We start from the raw sequence: 18,195 nt of genomic DNA on the forward strand, positions 1-18,195 counted from the left end.
CCACTATACAAGAATAGATTATTTACATAATCAACCACATATATTTAATTTGGCTCTTTTTGATCACTTAATTAATTCAAGATTAATTCTTTGATCAATACTAATTAAATAATATTATTAATATATTAGTACTTATAATATATTAAAAAACCTTAAGTGTCCTTTCTCTCATTTTGGTCTATCCAATTATTGCAATGCCATGCAACCCAAATGGACCATGTCGGGTCGGGTCAAGTACATATCATATATAGTTATGGACTTAGACACTATATCCAACACAGACAAGGTTTTAGATTTTCGTTTAATAATGAAATTGGTTCAATAAATGCTTTTTATAATGGTACTCTTTATTTTGAAGCATTACCTTGTAATGGAGTGTATGAAACTATGATGGTTGTTGATAACTTAGGAAATGATGTGTTACATATTGATTTGTCTAATGGTTTACACAAATCATGCTTGTGGCATTGCCGTCTTGGACATGTCAACAAGAAGCGCATATCTCAACTCCAAAAGGATGGAGTGTTGGAGTCTTTTGACCATAGGTCAGATGACACGTGCGAGTCTTGTTTGCTTGGAAAGATGACCAAGTCGCCCTTCACTGGTTCTTGTGAAAGGGGTAAGGGTTTGTTGGATCTCATACATACAGATGTGTGTGGACCCTTCATATCCACCACAAGGGATGCGAATCGCTTCTACGTGACTTTTACTGATGATTATAGCAGATATAGGTATATCTACTTAATCAAGCATAAGTCAGAAACTTTTGAAAAGTTCAAAGAGTTTAAGCAAGAAGTGGAGAATCAATTGGGTCGGAAGATAAATATGCTCAAAATTTGATAGAGGTGGTGAGTATCTTAGTATTGAGTTCCACGAGTATCTCAAGGAATATGGAATTGTTTCACAATTGACGCCACCTAGGACACCACAACTTAATGGTGTAGCTGAGAGGCACAATCGAACCTTGTTGGACATGGTTCATTAAATGATGAGTCGAGCTTCGTTACCTATCTCATTCTGGGGGTATGCCTTAGAGACTACCGCTTATATCCTTAATATAGTCCCAACTAAGAAGGTTGCCAAAATACCTCACGGAATATGGACAAGGAAGGTTCCCTCGTTAGCACATATCAAGGCTTGGGGTTGCGAGGCTTTCGTAAGACGATAGACTCACGACAAGCTTGAATCTCATAGTGAGCGTTGTATTTTCATCGGCTACCCACAAAAATCCTTTGGATATTTGTTCTATAGACCTAATGAGAACGTGGTCTTCGTAGCACGAATGGGTGTCCTTCGTGAAAGAGAACTCACATGCCAAGAAGACAGTGGGTGGCAAATTGACCTTGAAGAGCTTCAAGAGTCAAGAGATGAAGGAACCTCTAACACTAGCACTCAACCTGAGGATGAGACTCCTGTTGAACCAGTTGACCAGTCCTTACCTCTGAGACGTTCCAGTAGAGTTAGTGTTCCACCTGTGTTATATGGTTTTCATATAACAAGTGAAGGTGATGCGTTTATCAGTGATAGCACACTGGTAAATTTGGATGAAACTAACAACTACAAGGAAGCCATGGCGGGCCAAGAGTCTGCAAAGTGTAAAGAGGCGATGAACAACGAGATTCAGTCTATGTATGACAATCAAGTTTGGAACTTGGTAGACAATGTACCAGGTCGTAAGACGGTCGGGTGCAATTGGATCTTCAAGAAGAAGACTGACGTGGATGGGAAAGTACACGCATATAAAGCGCGATTGGTTGCGAAGGGCTTTACTCAAACTCCTGGAGTTGACTATGATGAGACTTTCTCACCAGTAGCGAAGATAAAATCTACAAGGGTTATGCTAGCCATAGCTTCCTTTCATGATTATGAAATATGGCAGATGGATGTCAAAACCGCTTTCCTTAATGGGAAGTTGGCTGAAGATGTTTACATGAGACAGCCAGAGGGTTTTGTATATGCTAAGTATCCGATAGAGTGTGTAAGATTGAGAAATCCATTTATGGATTAAAGCAAGCATCTCGCAGATGGAATCTTTGTTTCGATGAGAAAGTCAAAGAGTTTGGTTTTTCGAGAAGCGAGGATGAGTCTTGCGTATATGTCAAAGCTAGTGGGAGTATAGTTAGCTTTCTGGTGTTGTATGTGGATGACATACTACTCATAGGAAACGACGTTCCAACCTTACAGGTAGTTAAGGCCTGGCTTGGGAAGTGTTTCTCTATGAAGGAACTCAGGGAAGCTGCTTACATTCTAGGGATAAGGATATTGAGAAATAGGAGTAAAAGACTAATAGGACTTAGTCAAAGCACCTACTTGGACAAGGTGTTGAAATGTTTCAACATGGAGAATTCCAAGAAAGGAGAATTGCCTATCCAGAGCAATACCAAACTGAGTAAGACTCAGAGTCCGAATACCGATGCCGAAATAGCAGAAATTAGTCGAGTACCATATGGTTCCGCTGTTGGCTCGATCATGTATGCTATGACATGTACTCTCCCTGATGTGGCTTTTGCTTTGAGCATGGTTAGTCGATATCAAGGGAATCCTGGTAGAACTCACTGGATAGCAGTAAAGAACATTCTTAAGTACCTGCGGAGCACTAAAGACTGGGTCCTTACCCTCGGTGGGAGTGATGACTTGAGAGTGACATGGTATATAGTGACGCCAGCTTTTAGACCGACAAAGATAATTTCCACTCTCAGTCGGGCTGGGTATTTACCCTGAATGGAGGAGTAGTAACATGGAAAAGTTCCAAGCAAGAAACTGTAGCTGATTCAACGTGCGAATCAGAGAAACAGCAAGCGAAGCGTCGAAGGAGGCGATATGAGTAAAGAACTTCATCGGAGACCTTGGACTTGTACCAACTATAAAGGAGCTTATGGAGATTTTCTGTGATAACGAGGGTGCGGTCGCCTTAACCAAGGAACCGAGAGATCATGGAAGATCCAGACACATCGACATAAAATATCACTTCATAAGACATCGGGTAGAAGAAGGACTCCTCGTAGTGAAGAAGGTATCGTCAGAGGATAACCCAGCAGATCCCCTTACGAAGGGACTGAGTAGGGTTAAGCATTTGCAGCATGCTACGAGCATTGGCCTAAGGGACGATATTAGTTTTAATGATTAGGTAGACAGTTAGAAACTTGTAATAAATAAATGTAATTGACATTTGATGATTAAGTAATAATAGTTTTATTTATAAGTAAAGTTTACTGTCTTTTGTCAATTGTATATTTTGTGTTTCACTTTTGCATGGTTTGACTTCCAGAATAATATGATTATTCGAACGATCCATAGTCAATCATACTTTGGAAGTAGGTTATGAGGTTAGATTGTCATGAATTGGCTTGTAGATTGTCTAAGGTATTTAGACATAGCAAAAGTTTGCTACAACGTTCATGAGTGCTCTTGAAATAAGATTTGGGTATTAGATTAAACTCTCGCTCACATGAATCACTTCATGGAATCTATCACGAGTGATTGTGAGACGGTAATATCATATAGTCTTCAAACCAAGATATATGAGTTGTTGATTACGAGTTGGTTGTGCATTGATAGTACAAAAACGCATCAGTAACTTTATGTTATAAAACGTATTATTATGCATAATTTAACAAGTAATCAGTACAAGCATATAAGTCGAAGTTTATATGTTCCTTTTATCCTAAGAGGATTAAAAGCGATATCTTGAGCCCCTTAATGATTTTGTTTTGACTTATGTGTCGGGCCCGGTCAGGACTCAATTGATGTGTTCAATTTAGTTCTATGTCAAACAAATCAGAAATCGGGAAACAAACAGCTGGACAATGAATATGACTTTATTCCATGTCTTTGTCCACACGATATCTTGAAGAAAATAGGATTATATGATCCCTTATCTAAAGGACGCGCTATTGACTAGGTCAGAGTTCGACATCGGCTTTTGAGAGCTACAATTGCTAATCGGATTTTGAAGTCGTACTTGCGGTTATAGTTATTAGACTTTTCCAAGTGGGCGACTGTTGGATTAGGTGTCTAAGCCCATAACTATAATTGGTATGTACTTGACCCGATACTAGCATGGTCCTTTTGGGTTGCCTTCACCATAGCAACTGATAGGATGAATTATAGAGAAAGAGGTTAATTATAATTTATTAATATATTATAAGAATAATATATTAATTGAGAAATCATATTTTTTTATTAGTAATGATCAGAAATTAATTTGGAATTAATTTGGTGATTAAAAGAGACTAATTAAATTAAAGGGACTGATGTTGTAATTATAAGATAATTGCAAAGTTGGGCTTCTGATCCCTAAGGAAGGGGTGGACGAATTTTATGTGGAAGCCCACATAGATTTCGTCCATAGGGTCTTCTGGAAGGATCTTGTGGGCAGCTTGATGATTAAGCAACAATATTACCCCCCCCCCCCCTCTCTCTCTCTCTCTCTCTTGTTCTTCCTTGTTGCTACTTGGTGTTTGTGACTCCATTAGAGGTGCAACAATTGAGGCACTAGAGCTCTAAAGGTCAAGATCAACAAGCTACAAGAAACAGTATTCTTCTAGCTTTGTTTTTATGTATTCAATTTCGAAAATTGTATGCTAGAACTAGGGTTTATGCTTTGGATGATTATTGCATGTATAACTTGAGAAAAACCTAGATCCAAAGCATTAGGGTTGCATGTGCACCATAGGAATGATGTAATGCTCAAAACCCATCAAAATATATAATGAAGAAAATTTATTAAGATTTTTGAAAGAATTCTCGAAGGAAAAACAAGAGAAAAATGTAGATTTTTGGTGTGTGAAGTGGCTGAGATTCGCAGGCTATATATAGGCCAAAACACAGGAAGCGTGCCACGCCCTGTCAGAGGCGTGCCATGCCATGGTTGGGTAGCTCCTCATGCTACATGACACGTGCCAGAAACTTAGTGGTCCACATACCCCCCCCCCACTTCTAGAAGTCGGCTCGGCGTGCCTAACGCGCGGATGCACGCGCCGTAATACTGATTTTTTTAAATTGTGTAACTTTTTTCATACGAGCTCTATTTTCAACGTTATTTATATCCACGTGTAGCTATTGACGAGTACTACAACTTTCCTCTAGGTTGCATTGGCTAATTTTGAATTTATTTTTAGCCCTTATTTTTATACTTTTAAATGATTTTGCGAAAAATCATATATCTCTCGTACATAGATTTTTGGCATTCTTTGTGTCATCGGTTTTGTGCTGAGGAGTACTTTGATTCTCTTTTTGGCGACTTTAGCCTAAAATCAACCGTTCTCATCATAACTTTTGACGTTGTAACTTTTTGCACGGTGTATTTTTATATTTTATAAAAATCATAATTAATTCATACGGAGTTAGATTTTCATGAAATTTATATTTCCGGGATCGGGAAGACGTGTAATTTCGGAATATGTAATTATCTGCAAATGATGACACGACTTTATGCGCACCACATTTTTAGTTTTCGAATGATTTGACTGATAACGGGATGTGAAATCTTATATTTTCATCTTAGATTGATTAATATTTAGTTTATTACGTTTCTCAGGTTAACGATCGGTGACAATTTTTGGAATTGTCACACATGGCAACAACTAACACCATTTGACAATCTTTTAGAACCTGTTGTACACAGTTTATATAAACAACGAACCTGTTTATCCAGCTTGGGCAGAGTGTGATACGGTATAATTGTGTTTGAATTACATTACCTAAGTAATAGTAATTTATAAGATAATGTTATTTTATGATTACTTAATTTCAACATTTTGTGTAGCTTTACATCCAAATCAATATACCATTTGCTCACTGGTTTTTTGGGTGCTTTGGATTTGAAGACATTTAAAATGACTATATACGATAGTCACTGGAAGAACAAATATTTTTTAGAAGAAGAGTAATGGTTTATTGGTATGCGATACCACATCCATAGACTGCTAGTGAGTATCCACTACCGGGGTACCGAACCAACCGATGCAATCCCACTACAGAGTTTCAACATGACCCTCGAAAGGGCCCCGGATATACCACAACCGATTGACAGTGGAGGGATTGTGGGAGTGTTTTTGTGTTGGTTCCTGGAGATGTTGATCTTCAGGAAGTCGTATTATATAGAGGGGAAAAATGGTTAATGGGCTATGTCATATCGTAAACGATTAGCGGAATTTTTTTGGGTACAAGTACAAATGTCATTTGAACATTGTAATATTACTTAAAACAAATCCCTTAAGTTTATGTATTTATTAGTTTTTTTGTTGATTTTAAGATTATCGTTCAATTTTAGATTTTATAAAAACAAAACTTATACAAAAAGAACAAAACACATTTTACATATAACAAAAAAAAAACTCTATCCCGGAGCAAGTGTCCGAAATCCTACTTCGGTTTTCCAGAGACCTCTCTAAAATGATATATTCCCGATAAAATAGTTATTTTACAAAAAGAAAAAAAAAATGATCATTATTTTTTTCAAATTATTCATTTATATGGGTTAGAATACTCACTTTCCCTATTTTATTTGATTTAAAAATATTTTCAATATAAAAACAGACTTTATTCTCTAATTATTTATAATAAATTTTCAAAAAGTTTAACCTAATCTTTTATTCCTAATATTATAAAATTTATAAATTTTATCCATCCAAATCAAACATATTTTGTATAATTAAAAGTATTTTCAATATAATCACTTGGTTTGTGGTAACTTGGTAAAACTTAGAAAATATATGATATATAACCTATTGACCAATGTTTAAATTCTGACACTACTCAGCCTCTGTGACCATAAATGTTCGTCTGCAGTGACTCCACAACATAAAGCATAATCTCATATTTGCAGCAGATGATTAGTGCGCGAAAGCCGGACAAAAAACCCTCGTTAGGAAGTTACTTTCCAAAATAAAAAAAATAAAGAAATTAATAAATAAAAGTATTTTCAATATCAAGAAGATACTTTATTCTCTAATTATTTATAACAACTTTTCAAAAAGATTAACCTAATCTTGTATTCCTAAAATTATAAAATTTATAAATTATATCCATCAAAAACCAAATATATACCATCGACTCAAGATCTAAGTTAAAAGTTTCTTGGACGCACGCACAAAGAAAAGAAATTATCCAAACCCAAAAGAAGACGGCAGCCTTAGAAATCACCGCCACTGATTAAATATCGGAATCCAACGACTCTAATTTCAGACCCTTCATCAACTTTTTCTTGACACGTGTCATATTTTCGTTCGTTTATTATCTAACAACCCCGTAGCGTTAGCCTTCCTTTTTGTGAAGAAACTTTTCTCATCCTATAAATCCACCCCCAAATCCATTATCTTCCTTCATCCTGCAATCATCTTATCTTCAAAGCTCTGACTTCTTCAATTATCCCAAGGTACTTATTCTTCTTTTATCTTTTTATGCTTTTATGTTTCTTTAGTTGTTGAACAGTTTATTTTCAATCGATTAAAGGTTATTAGTGTTTTTGATCTGTTTGTTTCAATCACCATGAGTTTTTGATCGGTATGTGGCTTTTGATTTTAGATATAACCCGATCTTGTAATTAACACGATCGATAGTGTCTTAATATGTTTTAATTATGGTTTCTAGATCTAATCATCGAATTTATTAACGATCTGTTATAGTTTTGTGTTTTCGATCTTTTTTCAACACATCAATTCCAAAATCGATGTTCTTGTCAAAGAGCTTCGAACGATGATTTTTTGTAAATAAATTCATGATCTAAGTCGTTTTTTAGTTCAATTTCAGAGGATAAAGTTGTTAATTTGTTTTTGAATTGTAATCTGAAATCTGTTGTACGATATGAATTTGTTTGTTGATGAATTGATGATCAAACTGTTTTCGTTTTCTAATAATTGTTTCTTTCTCCTTTTAAAAGATGCAAATCTTCGTTAAGACCCTTACTGGTAAGACCATCACTCTCGAGGTTGAGAGCTCCGACACCATAGACAACGTCAAGGCAAAAATCCAAGACAAGGAAGGAATTCCCCCAGACCAGCAAAGACTTATCTTCGCCGGAAAGCAACTCGAAGACGGCCGGACTTTGGCCGATTACAACATCCAGAAGGAGTCCACCCTCCATCTCGTCCTCCGTCTTCGTGGAGGTATGCAAATATTCGTCAAAACTCTCACCGGAAAGACCATCACTCTCGAGGTCGAAAGCTCCGACACCATCGATAACGTGAAAGCCAAGATCCAAGACAAGGAAGGTATCCCGCCAGACCAGCAAAGACTCATCTTCGCCGGCAAACAGCTCGAAGACGGCCGTACCCTCGCCGACTACAACATCCAAAAGGAGTCAACCCTCCATCTTGTCCTCCGTCTCCGTGGAGGCATGCAGATCTTTGTGAAAACCTTGACCGGAAAAACCATCACCTTGGAGGTGGAGAGCTCCGACACCATCGACAACGTGAAGGCCAAGATCCAGGACAAGGAAGGAATCCCCCCAGACCAACAGAGATTGATCTTCGCCGGAAAACAGCTAGAAGACGGTCGTACCCTCGCCGACTACAACATCCAGAAGGAGTCAACCCTCCATTTGGTCCTCCGTCTCCGTGGTGGTATGCAGATTTTCGTGAAGACATTGACAGGGAAGACGATTACTTTGGAGGTGGAAAGCTCCGACACCATTGACAACGTGAAGGCGAAGATCCAGGACAAGGAGGGGATCCCACCAGACCAGCAGAGGTTGATCTTCGCCGGAAAACAACTTGAAGACGGCCGGACTTTGGCGGATTACAACATCCAGAAGGAGTCGACACTTCACCTTGTGTTGAGGCTGAGGGGAGGGATGCAGATTTTCGTGAAGACATTGACAGGGAAGACGATTACTTTGGAGGTGGAGAGTTCTGACACGATTGACAATGTGAAGGCGAAGATTCAGGACAAGGAGGGGATCCCACCGGACCAGCAGCGGTTGATCTTCGCCGGAAAGCAGCTGGAGGATGGGCGGACTCTGGCGGATTATAATATCCAGAAAGAGTCGACTCTTCATCTTGTCCTTCGTCTTCGAGGTGGAAATTGAAGGTTTGGTTTGGTGATGTTATGAAGGTTCTTGTTGAATGAATTTGTGTATGTTTGAATGTTTGTGTTGATTGAAACTCTGGTTTGATGGTTTGAAGTGAATAATTGTTGAATAAAAAAACTTTGGTTTTCTGTGAAATTGATTAAGTCATGTTATTTTAATTTTTCATTTTCTTTGTGTTGTCAAATTCAATACAATTCTTATTTAATTATCGGATTATTGAATATCCAATTTTCATCAAGTAGGATATGTCCACTTATAATCCATTAATAACTATAATATTTTCAATTATCATCCGGTTATTGATTATAAATATAAATATAATTATTTGTCGGTTGTGGCATACAAATTGGATAACAATTAGATATTTATCGAATCAATCTAGTACGTAAATAGATATTAAAGATAAAACTAAAACCAATTTGATATTTTTCCTAATTAAAGGTTACTTCCCTATATAATTCATGAATTCCAAGTCATATTAATTTGCAATTTTGGTTTTTTACTTATAATTTTGTAAATTGACTCTAATAATTACTCTAGTTTATTTCTATTTTATCTTTTTACTTTGTACATATCCTTTTAATTTTTTTTCCAAAAAAATATTTGAAAAGACAAAAACTTGTTCATTTTGAAGATGTTACGAAACAGTAACAATAACAATAATCTAATTAATTCAAGATAATCTAATAAAAGGTAACATTAACTTAACAACCACATTAGTTTTTCTAATCTTATATATTTTATTTAGTTTTAGGAACAACAAAAAACAATAATCTAATTAATTAAAGATAATCTTATTATAGATAACATTAACTTAACAACCACATTAGTTTTCTAGCCATATATTTCTTCCATCCCAAAATTATTGTCCAAAAACAAATAACGAAACATTAATTACCTCTAACTTTATTAAATGAAATGTCAATTATACCATTTTGTTGGATTTACTTTCATCATTTTGTTGAATGTAATTCCATTGTAGGTTAATAATAATGAGGGTATTTTGGTAAAAACGATATTTGTTTTTAGAAGTACGTTATTATTTTGGGACAAACCAAAAATGAAACATAAACTACTAATATAGTACAGAGAAAATATTTTTTTTAGAATAGGTTACACACATCAACTATTTTACTAATAATTTTATTATTTTAGTGGTAACTTAAATCCTTAATCTTTGGTTAAAAAATATATATCTTTTTAATTTAAAATATCATTGATACCATTAGATCAAACACCTACGTGTTTTTAATTAATAATAACTTTATAATAATATTAATATTAGTTTTTCTAATTAATTTATAGAGTAAAAATAAAATAACAAATAAGTAACTAGCTCTAGCTTTAATTGGGAACGGTATTCACATATTTCTCCATTTCCTACTTTCTAAAAGACTAAAAACAAAAAGTGAAAAGCAAAAAACTAAGAAATAAATAGGGAAAATGACTTAGGAGGCTAATAAATAGGTATTCACATATTTTGTTTATATTTATTCATTTTTTTATAACATATATCATCCATTTTGTTCAACATATTCACATATTACCTTTGCGGCATGTTATATAAACAGTTTTAATAAATTGGATGATATATAATGTAAAAATAAATAAATAGATATGAACAAAAAATGGACTTCCCCACCACTTCCCACCACAATCGCTATCGTACCTCTACCACCTCTACTATCATCTTCACCTCCGCCAACGCCACCACATCCTCATTTCTTTAATACCAATTTGTATTTTATATTTTTCGTGACTCGTTTCTTTGCATTTGAGTTTTTTTTCTTTTGGTTTATTGGTTTGAAATGAACTAAAGTGGGTTCGAACCCGTCCATTCCATAATTATCATATCATCTCTTAAATAACTTTTAAGATAAAGGGTGTTTATGGACACGTAGACTTAGACCCGAAGGTGTATGCAGGAAGAATCTTTTCCTTTTTGTCTGTTACGTCATCTTTTCCCTTACTTTTCATTCCCTCAACAAAAGCCACGGTGTGTAAGGAAAGGATATTTCACTCTTTTTTAGATTTATAATTTAAAAAATTAATATAATTTTTTAAAAGTAATTTGTAAACATAAAAATTAATAAAATTAAGAACACTTCATTCAAATAAAAATTACATAAAAAGATACATTAAAATAAGCAAGACTAAAAAAAGAAAAAAAAAAAAAAAAAAAAAAACTAGAACAAATATTATAAAACACAACCTAGAAAACATAATTAATATCTGAATTTAAAAAACCAAAATACGTCACTCAGAATCGCCGTCCTCGTCATCGTCATCATCGTCATCGTCATTCTCATCATCGTCATTGGAATCTTCGCTCTCGACGAAGACATATGAATCCTCATTTGATTCGTCAAACAAATCATCGTGCCAACATGTTGTCGGCGGCTGAATGTGAGCCCTGTAAACGTGCTCCACCAAATCTGCACGAAGGGGGTGATGAATGTCGCGATCATATACTTCTCTTTTATTTGCCCTATACTCTTACGTACCAACGACTACTCCTTCGACATTTGGCAAAACTTCGTTTTCGTTGTATCAACATATCACTCTTTCTTCGTCTTCAAGAATCATCGTATGCAATATGATGCACGCATACATTGCGTGTTGCAACCTTTTCACTTCATATGACCGTGCCCCGACTGCTAGTACTTGCCAAAGCCTCTTAAGTACACCAAATGTTCACTCCACTTCCTTCCTAGCTGGCCATTGTACCTCTTTAAACTTTTTTCTTTTTTCGTCGTTCGAATATGTAAATGATTCACAAAAAAAAAAAGATAAGGTAGGATATATACCGTCAGTAAGATAGTACACACGCTTATATGCTACCCTGTTTGCTTGAAAAGGTACATCGTGCGACTTTCCAAGATAGATATTGTTGAATACCGACAATTGGTCCAAAACATTGATGTCGTTGTTTGCACCAGCTGGACAAAAGAATGCATACCATAACCAAAGATCATGTGATACGATTGCTTCTAGAATAATCGTCGGTTCTTTGTGGTCGTCTCGCATGTACTAACCACACCATGCATTGGGGCACACTGCTTAAGCCCAATGCATGCAATCGATACTACCTAGCATTCCGGGGAACTCATGCTTGCTTTCATGCACCGTGTACAATTGGTGGAAATCGTTGATAGTTGGTTTGCGCAAATATCATTGCCCGTAAAACAAAGTAATAGCTTTAAAGAACTTGTACACACATTCTGTACCATACGTTCGTTCGGACATCCTCAAATACTGGTCACATTTGGAAAACTTTTTTTAAGCGAATAAGCTTTAAACCAATTTAAAAATAAAAGATATGACTTTTAAAAAATGATTTTTTTATGATAACTATTTTTAAAAGTGCTTATTAACTCCTCAAACACATTTTAGATTTATTGGTTTAAAAAAATTAATAAATCAATTAACATTTTTCATAACTCAATGTCAAACACCCATCCATAGACTAAAATTGCCTCAAATAAGAAAAAACGATATGGGTCAAATCTTTAAATTGTAGATAGCAAACCATATACAATATTCTTGTGTTCCAAGAAAGGCCAAACAAAAAAAAAAAGAAAAACAAGAAACCAGGAGCCGAAGGAAAACAGAAGAAAAAGAACTTAATTACTTGATGCCAAAGGTTTAACCAAAACGTGGGTTCTTACTTACAATTAAAATTGCAAACTATTACAACTATATATCCTAATTGAAATAGAATCCTACTCGAACTCTAAAACAATAAAATAAAACTTAAATATGGAATTTTCCTAAAATGCATTTGCTTTAATATTCGATTAACCCAACAATCACCCACTTAATCGGATTTGTCATACGAGCCACTCGTTCAAAACAATGTTGATTCCTCTTCGATTAGACCCGCCTCTTCTTTTTCCAATTTAGGACACTTGTTGCTATAGTGACTAAGCTCACCACGTTTTTGACATTTAACGTGACTTTTATCCCGTTGGAAACGTTCACCATCTCGACTTTTCCCGGACCCCCGACCTCTTCCCCGGCCACGTCCAAAGCCATTCCGATTTGAACCTTCATTGCCACAATGCTTACAAACATGTGATTTTTCCTCACTAGCCAACAACAACCCACCTTGAGTGTCCTCCAGTTTCTCGGTTCCTCTTATACGCTCCTCGTACGCCTTTAATCTACCAACCGCTTCATCGAATAACATCGAATCCAACTCAAAACATTGCTCTATTGAAGTCACGATTTGAAGAAACGACTTAGGCATCGAATCTAGTAACCTTTTTACCAAATCACCTTCTTCAAGCTCATATCCAAGACTCCTTGCTTTTGAGGATAAACCTGATAATTTTGTCACAAAATCATCAACCGTTTCACCCTCCTTCATGCGCAAACTTTCAAGCTCTCTCTTTAACGTTGCAAGTCGAGCCGTTCTCACCCGATCCACTCCCAAATACCGTGTTCTCAACCCATTCCACACTTTCTTTGGTTCGGTGTAACTCGCCATTTGCAACACCATGTCTTCGGGTATCACTTGAAACAAAAAGGCAAGAGCTTGTTTTGACTTCTTTTGATCTGATGCTTCACCTAACGCCTTTGGTTCGATCGTCTCCCATATTCCGTGTGCATCCATAATCGACTTGACTTTGACCGCCCACACCGGATAATTCGTTGGAGTCAAAACCGAAACTTGATATGTCATCGGATCTTCTTTCATCGCCATTCTTCCTTTTTATAGCTTCAACCCTATTCCGATCAAACTTGTTCAAAGAGATCTATTCCACCGACCAAGAAAACAAGCAACCCACTCTACCGTCTTCTTGCACCTACAAAAAGAACTAAATCTAAAGCCACCTGCTTTGATGGATCTCTTCTGTTCGTTTATTCCGCACCTCCTCGGTTAGTCTCTTTCACCCGAACAAGCCTCCGATCAAAGGATGAAGCCTACATCCCCTTTACTCGAACCAACCCTCTTCAACCGTCGCTCTGATACCAAGTGTAGATAGCAAACCAGATACAATATTCTTGTGTTCCAAGAAAGGCCAAACAAAAAAAGAAAAACAAGAAACCAGGAGCCCAAGGAAAACAGAAGAACAAAAACTTAATTACTTGATGCCAAAGGTTTAACCAAAACGTGGGTTCTTACTTGCAATTAAAATTGCAAACTATTACAACTATATATATTAATTGAAATAGAATCCTACTCAAACTCTAAAACAATAAAATAAAACTTAAATATGGAACTTTCCTAAAATGCCCTTGCTTTAATATCCGATTAACCCAACATAAATTCTATAATTTTATTAATTTGGTCTTTTGATATGTCAAAATTATATAACACCAATTAATCTATTGCCTCTTTTTAAAACAATTGGCTTCATTTAAAATTTTAACTTGGTTTTTTGGAAAAATGGTAGAGCTTACAACTCCAAACGGAAATCGCGTAGAATGCGGTGGTTTACAGCCACCGGGAAATCAAAACAGTGGCCGATATAAAACAGGAGTCTCAACCATCCACCATTCCAAATTGCTTCTACATTACCCTCATTCAATCCATTCCTCCATCTCCATCGTCTCCGATCGCCGATTCTTTCTTCCGTTCCTGTCAGGTAATCCTTTCATCTAATTTTCATTCTTCTTCTTTTCTTCTTCTTTCCATGATATTCGTTGTTCTAAATCCGTTTTTGTTTGATTACTCTTCAATTTCTATGACGTTTTTATGAAATCAACCAAACGATGTTTATCTTCTACAATCACATCATGGAATCAGATGTTGATTATGAAAATCGCAAACGATTTTAATCATATTCCGTTGTTAAATAATGTTTGAGTTGGATCATCGGTTTCTTCGTTCAGATCTTCACATTTTCTTTAATTAGTTTTTATTAAACGATTTTTCGTTTTGCTGTAATTTCCGGATGTTTTCTTCCTAATCCGATTTTGGATGCGTTATCTTTCTTCATTATTACCGGAAATTAAGATGTAATTCCGCTAATGATTTGATTATCAATTAATCATGTAAACTGTTGTTGAAATTGATTACAAACGAACGAACACTGAAACTGAACACATCTGAATTTGAATTGGGTTTAAAGTTTTTTTTTACAGTAATTGTATTGTTTCAGTTGTGTTCTTCTGTTCAACACGAAGAAGGCTGTTTGCTTGCGTGGTTGTGGCCTCCAATTCTAGCACTCAAGTTTAATGTCTGAGCTCGACATCCAGATTCCAACTGCCTTTGGTATGTTTTTGATGATTATGAGTTGTTTGAAAATATATTGAAGCATTAATTAATGGTGAGATTTGTGATTGAAGATCCATTCGCTGAGGCAAATGCTGAGAACTCAGGTGCTGGGTCAAAGGAATACGTTCATATACGTATACAGCAACGCAATGGTAGGAAAAGCCTGACCACTGTTCAAGGCTTGAAGAAAGAATTCAGCTACAACAAGATACTTAAAGACCTTAAAAAGGAGTTTTGCTGCAATGGTACTGTTGTTCAAGACCCTGAACTTGGCAAGGTCTCTCTCTTTCTCTCTCTTCATTATCATGGAGCAAAGTCTCCACAATGAAAACATGTTTAATGATGTCAGATGTAACAAAGGTAATTATTTTTATAGGTTATCCAACTTCAAGGTGATCAAAGGAAGAACGTATCCACCTTTCTCGTTCAAGTAATCATATTTGTTATGACAACGACTTTACAAACATTTATTTAGAAATTTTTGTTACATGGATTTGTTTTAATTTATATGTGTATTTTGCCAGGCTGGCATTGTGAAGAAAGAACACATCAAAATTCATGGTTTTTAAATAGCGACGGCGGCGACATAACATTCTTCTGCTTGCAACTTGTGCTGTATCTAAGCGATATTAGCTCTTCGTGTTGCTTGTAATTTTTCATCATCTGCTCAAATCATCTTTTATTTATTTATTTATTTATAATAATAATAATAATAATAATAATAATAATAATAATAACCCAATGTTAGAAATTATAGATTGTAAAATCTTGAAAATAAATAGGTCGCGTGTAAGTATGGTTCACGAAAGGGCGATCTTTGTTTCTTGTTGTGATTATGTAACGGGGAATATTTATCTAATTCTAATGTACATGGAGTTTTTTACGTTTGTTCCCATGCCTTCTGTTTGTATGTTTTTTCATGAATTACATCATCTTATTTGTAAACTTCTGAAAAAATGGACTACGCCTTTGAACTCCATTTCAAAAGGTATGCATGAATTCGACATACCATATTAGTTTTCATGTGATTTCTTACTACAATTTTAAGTAGGAATTACTATTATTGTTGTCCGAAATGCAAAGAATGGTTCCGAAATCCTTAGAATTACTTTGAAACGATTTGTATTAGAAGGCTAAGGTTCATTTTTTCCCATATTTTCATTATTAGAATCTTCATTAGGCCTCATGACAATGATAGTGTAAATGTAAACAACCTTACGTAACACAGTAAACTTTATCTGGAATATTACATTTGTCTGGAATCCGAAGAACTGACCAGAATGAATAGTCATAGTGTTGTTTTGTTGATTGCTATTTCTTCAGCTGTATTATTATTTAATAAGTAAAAGTTATTTTCATACAATCAAATGTGTCGAATCATTCCCAAATCCAAAGCAATATTTCAAATTGATACGAAGGTGCACCCGACCAATTTGATTTTTTTTTTGCATAAAATGTGTGTTTTACTGATTAAGAGACAATGGTGCACCTCCATGATCATTATAAACTAGAGTCATTCGGAGGTAAGGACGGATTTTGATTGCATCTATCGTAATTGCATTTTATAATATTAAAAGAAGATATAAACATTCTTATTTTTATTTGAAGAGACAAACACCATATGTGAGACCCATCAAAAAACAAACGTGAAAGTAAGAAAGAAATCAAATAGAATGTTAAAACTTAAACTGAAATCATACAAAACTCCGAAAGATTGAAGCGTTTCAAGCGTTGAAAAGGCTATTATTTTAGACTAGTATAGTATGTTTTTTTGGAAGTTGACAATTCCATCGAACCGGTTGCCATTTGTAATGTTTCAATATTTTTTAACCATATCATTGTTTTAAAGAATTGTATGTTTTTTTTATCAAAGTCTTCAACATCCATTGTTTTGCCGCCTAAGAGCCGATTAGTTGGATTAAAACGGATGATATGAGCTGAGATATCTCAGTCCTATGAATATGTTCCTGTGGGCCGAACTGCGTTAAGCTCTTATTCCATGATTTTGTTATCGCCTTCAACAAGTGAGGAGGCCTGATTCAAATTAAAAAAGAACGTCTAGGAAGGTACCTTACGCGCCTTTGACAAAAGATTTTTTTTCCTCTTCTCTTAAGAATTTATCTGATAGGAACATGCTAAGCAAAAAGAAAATGGTTGTTTTTCTTCGGAATGGGACATGTTGACACAATCCCTTTTCCTTCTCCATATTATGCAATTTTTAGGTGTACTCATTTATTCCAAACATATTTCCATAAGTAGACAAAAGGTTGCTCGTTGGTAAAACACAAACCATATGCTATTGAGCTTGAGCGTTATTCAAGTTTTTTTTTGTTTAAGAAATGCTTCTTTAGAAAGGTGGAAGTTATAGAATATGGAGTGATACGCATTAGGTTAGACAATGTGTTCTTGTTGATAGAACTGTATTAGAATTGATTCATGATTATCACCGTATATAATACCAATTGTGAGAATTGGGGATCCCATTACTACATTTAGAAATTAAGGATCGTAGAAAGTTAATGCTTCATAATATGCAAATCCTCACGATTACAATGTCCAAAGATATACAAGAGTTTTTCAACTTAATGAAAAGACTCCAAGAAGAGCGTAGGATGAGTGCAACACTTGAGGAGCGAGTTGAAATGAACGTTATTGCAATAAACTTAATTGAAAGTTTCATGCAATTGTTTGAAGTTCACATAGACATTCCTCGGTTGCACCATATGAAATTCCCAAGTATACATGGGTATTACATATAAAGATAATGTAATTTGATTTTGAAAAGTAATATGTAGCTTGTTATGGTTTTCATGAAGGGCATTACTTTTCATTTTCATTAGTTAAAGCAAAACTCAAAACAATTCACATCTTTCTTTGTAAACTCGATTTGATATGTATAAAAGTTCACATCTTTCTTGATGCGGATAAAAGTTCGGGTTGG

At 35.3% G+C, this 18,195-nt stretch overlaps 3 protein-coding genes across 3 annotated transcripts; 2 read left to right on the plus strand and 1 right to left on the minus strand.

Moving 5' to 3' along the window:
• Positions 1-7,332: 7,332 nt before the first annotated feature.
• On the plus strand, positions 7,333-9,166 carry LOC145107257 (polyubiquitin 4). The gene is made up of 2 exons (XM_079044102.1): positions 7,333-7,378; positions 7,883-9,166. The coding sequence occupies exon 2, from the start codon at positions 7,883-7,885 to the stop codon at positions 9,026-9,028; it is 1,146 nt and encodes a 381-aa protein (XP_078900228.1). The 5' UTR covers positions 7,333-7,378; the 3' UTR covers positions 9,029-9,166.
• A 3,712-nt stretch (positions 9,167-12,878) lies between these two features.
• LOC145104938 (uncharacterized) lies at positions 12,879-13,736 on the minus strand. The gene has a single exon (XM_079042097.1). It carries the CDS (start codon positions 13,734-13,736, stop codon positions 12,879-12,881), a length of 858 nt encoding a protein of 285 aa, XP_078898223.1.
• Positions 13,737-14,439: 703 nt separating this feature from the next.
• Positions 14,440-16,137, plus strand: LOC145168428 (protein translation factor SUI1 homolog). Its single transcript, XM_079087241.1, has 5 exons — positions 14,440-14,622; positions 15,139-15,251; positions 15,326-15,531; positions 15,631-15,684; positions 15,779-16,137. The coding sequence occupies exons 2-5, from the start codon at positions 15,215-15,217 to the stop codon at positions 15,821-15,823; spliced, it is 342 nt and encodes a 113-aa protein (XP_078943367.1). The 5' UTR covers positions 14,440-14,622; positions 15,139-15,214; the 3' UTR covers positions 15,824-16,137.
• The last annotated feature ends 2,058 nt before the right edge of the window (positions 16,138-18,195 follow it).

The sequence above is a fragment of the Lactuca virosa genome, chromosome 4 (assembly GCF_052849685.1).
Source record: "Lactuca virosa cultivar CGN04683 chromosome 4, Lactuca_virosa_CGN04683_v6, whole genome shotgun sequence".
Taxonomy (NCBI): domain Eukaryota; kingdom Viridiplantae; phylum Streptophyta; class Magnoliopsida; order Asterales; family Asteraceae; genus Lactuca; species Lactuca virosa.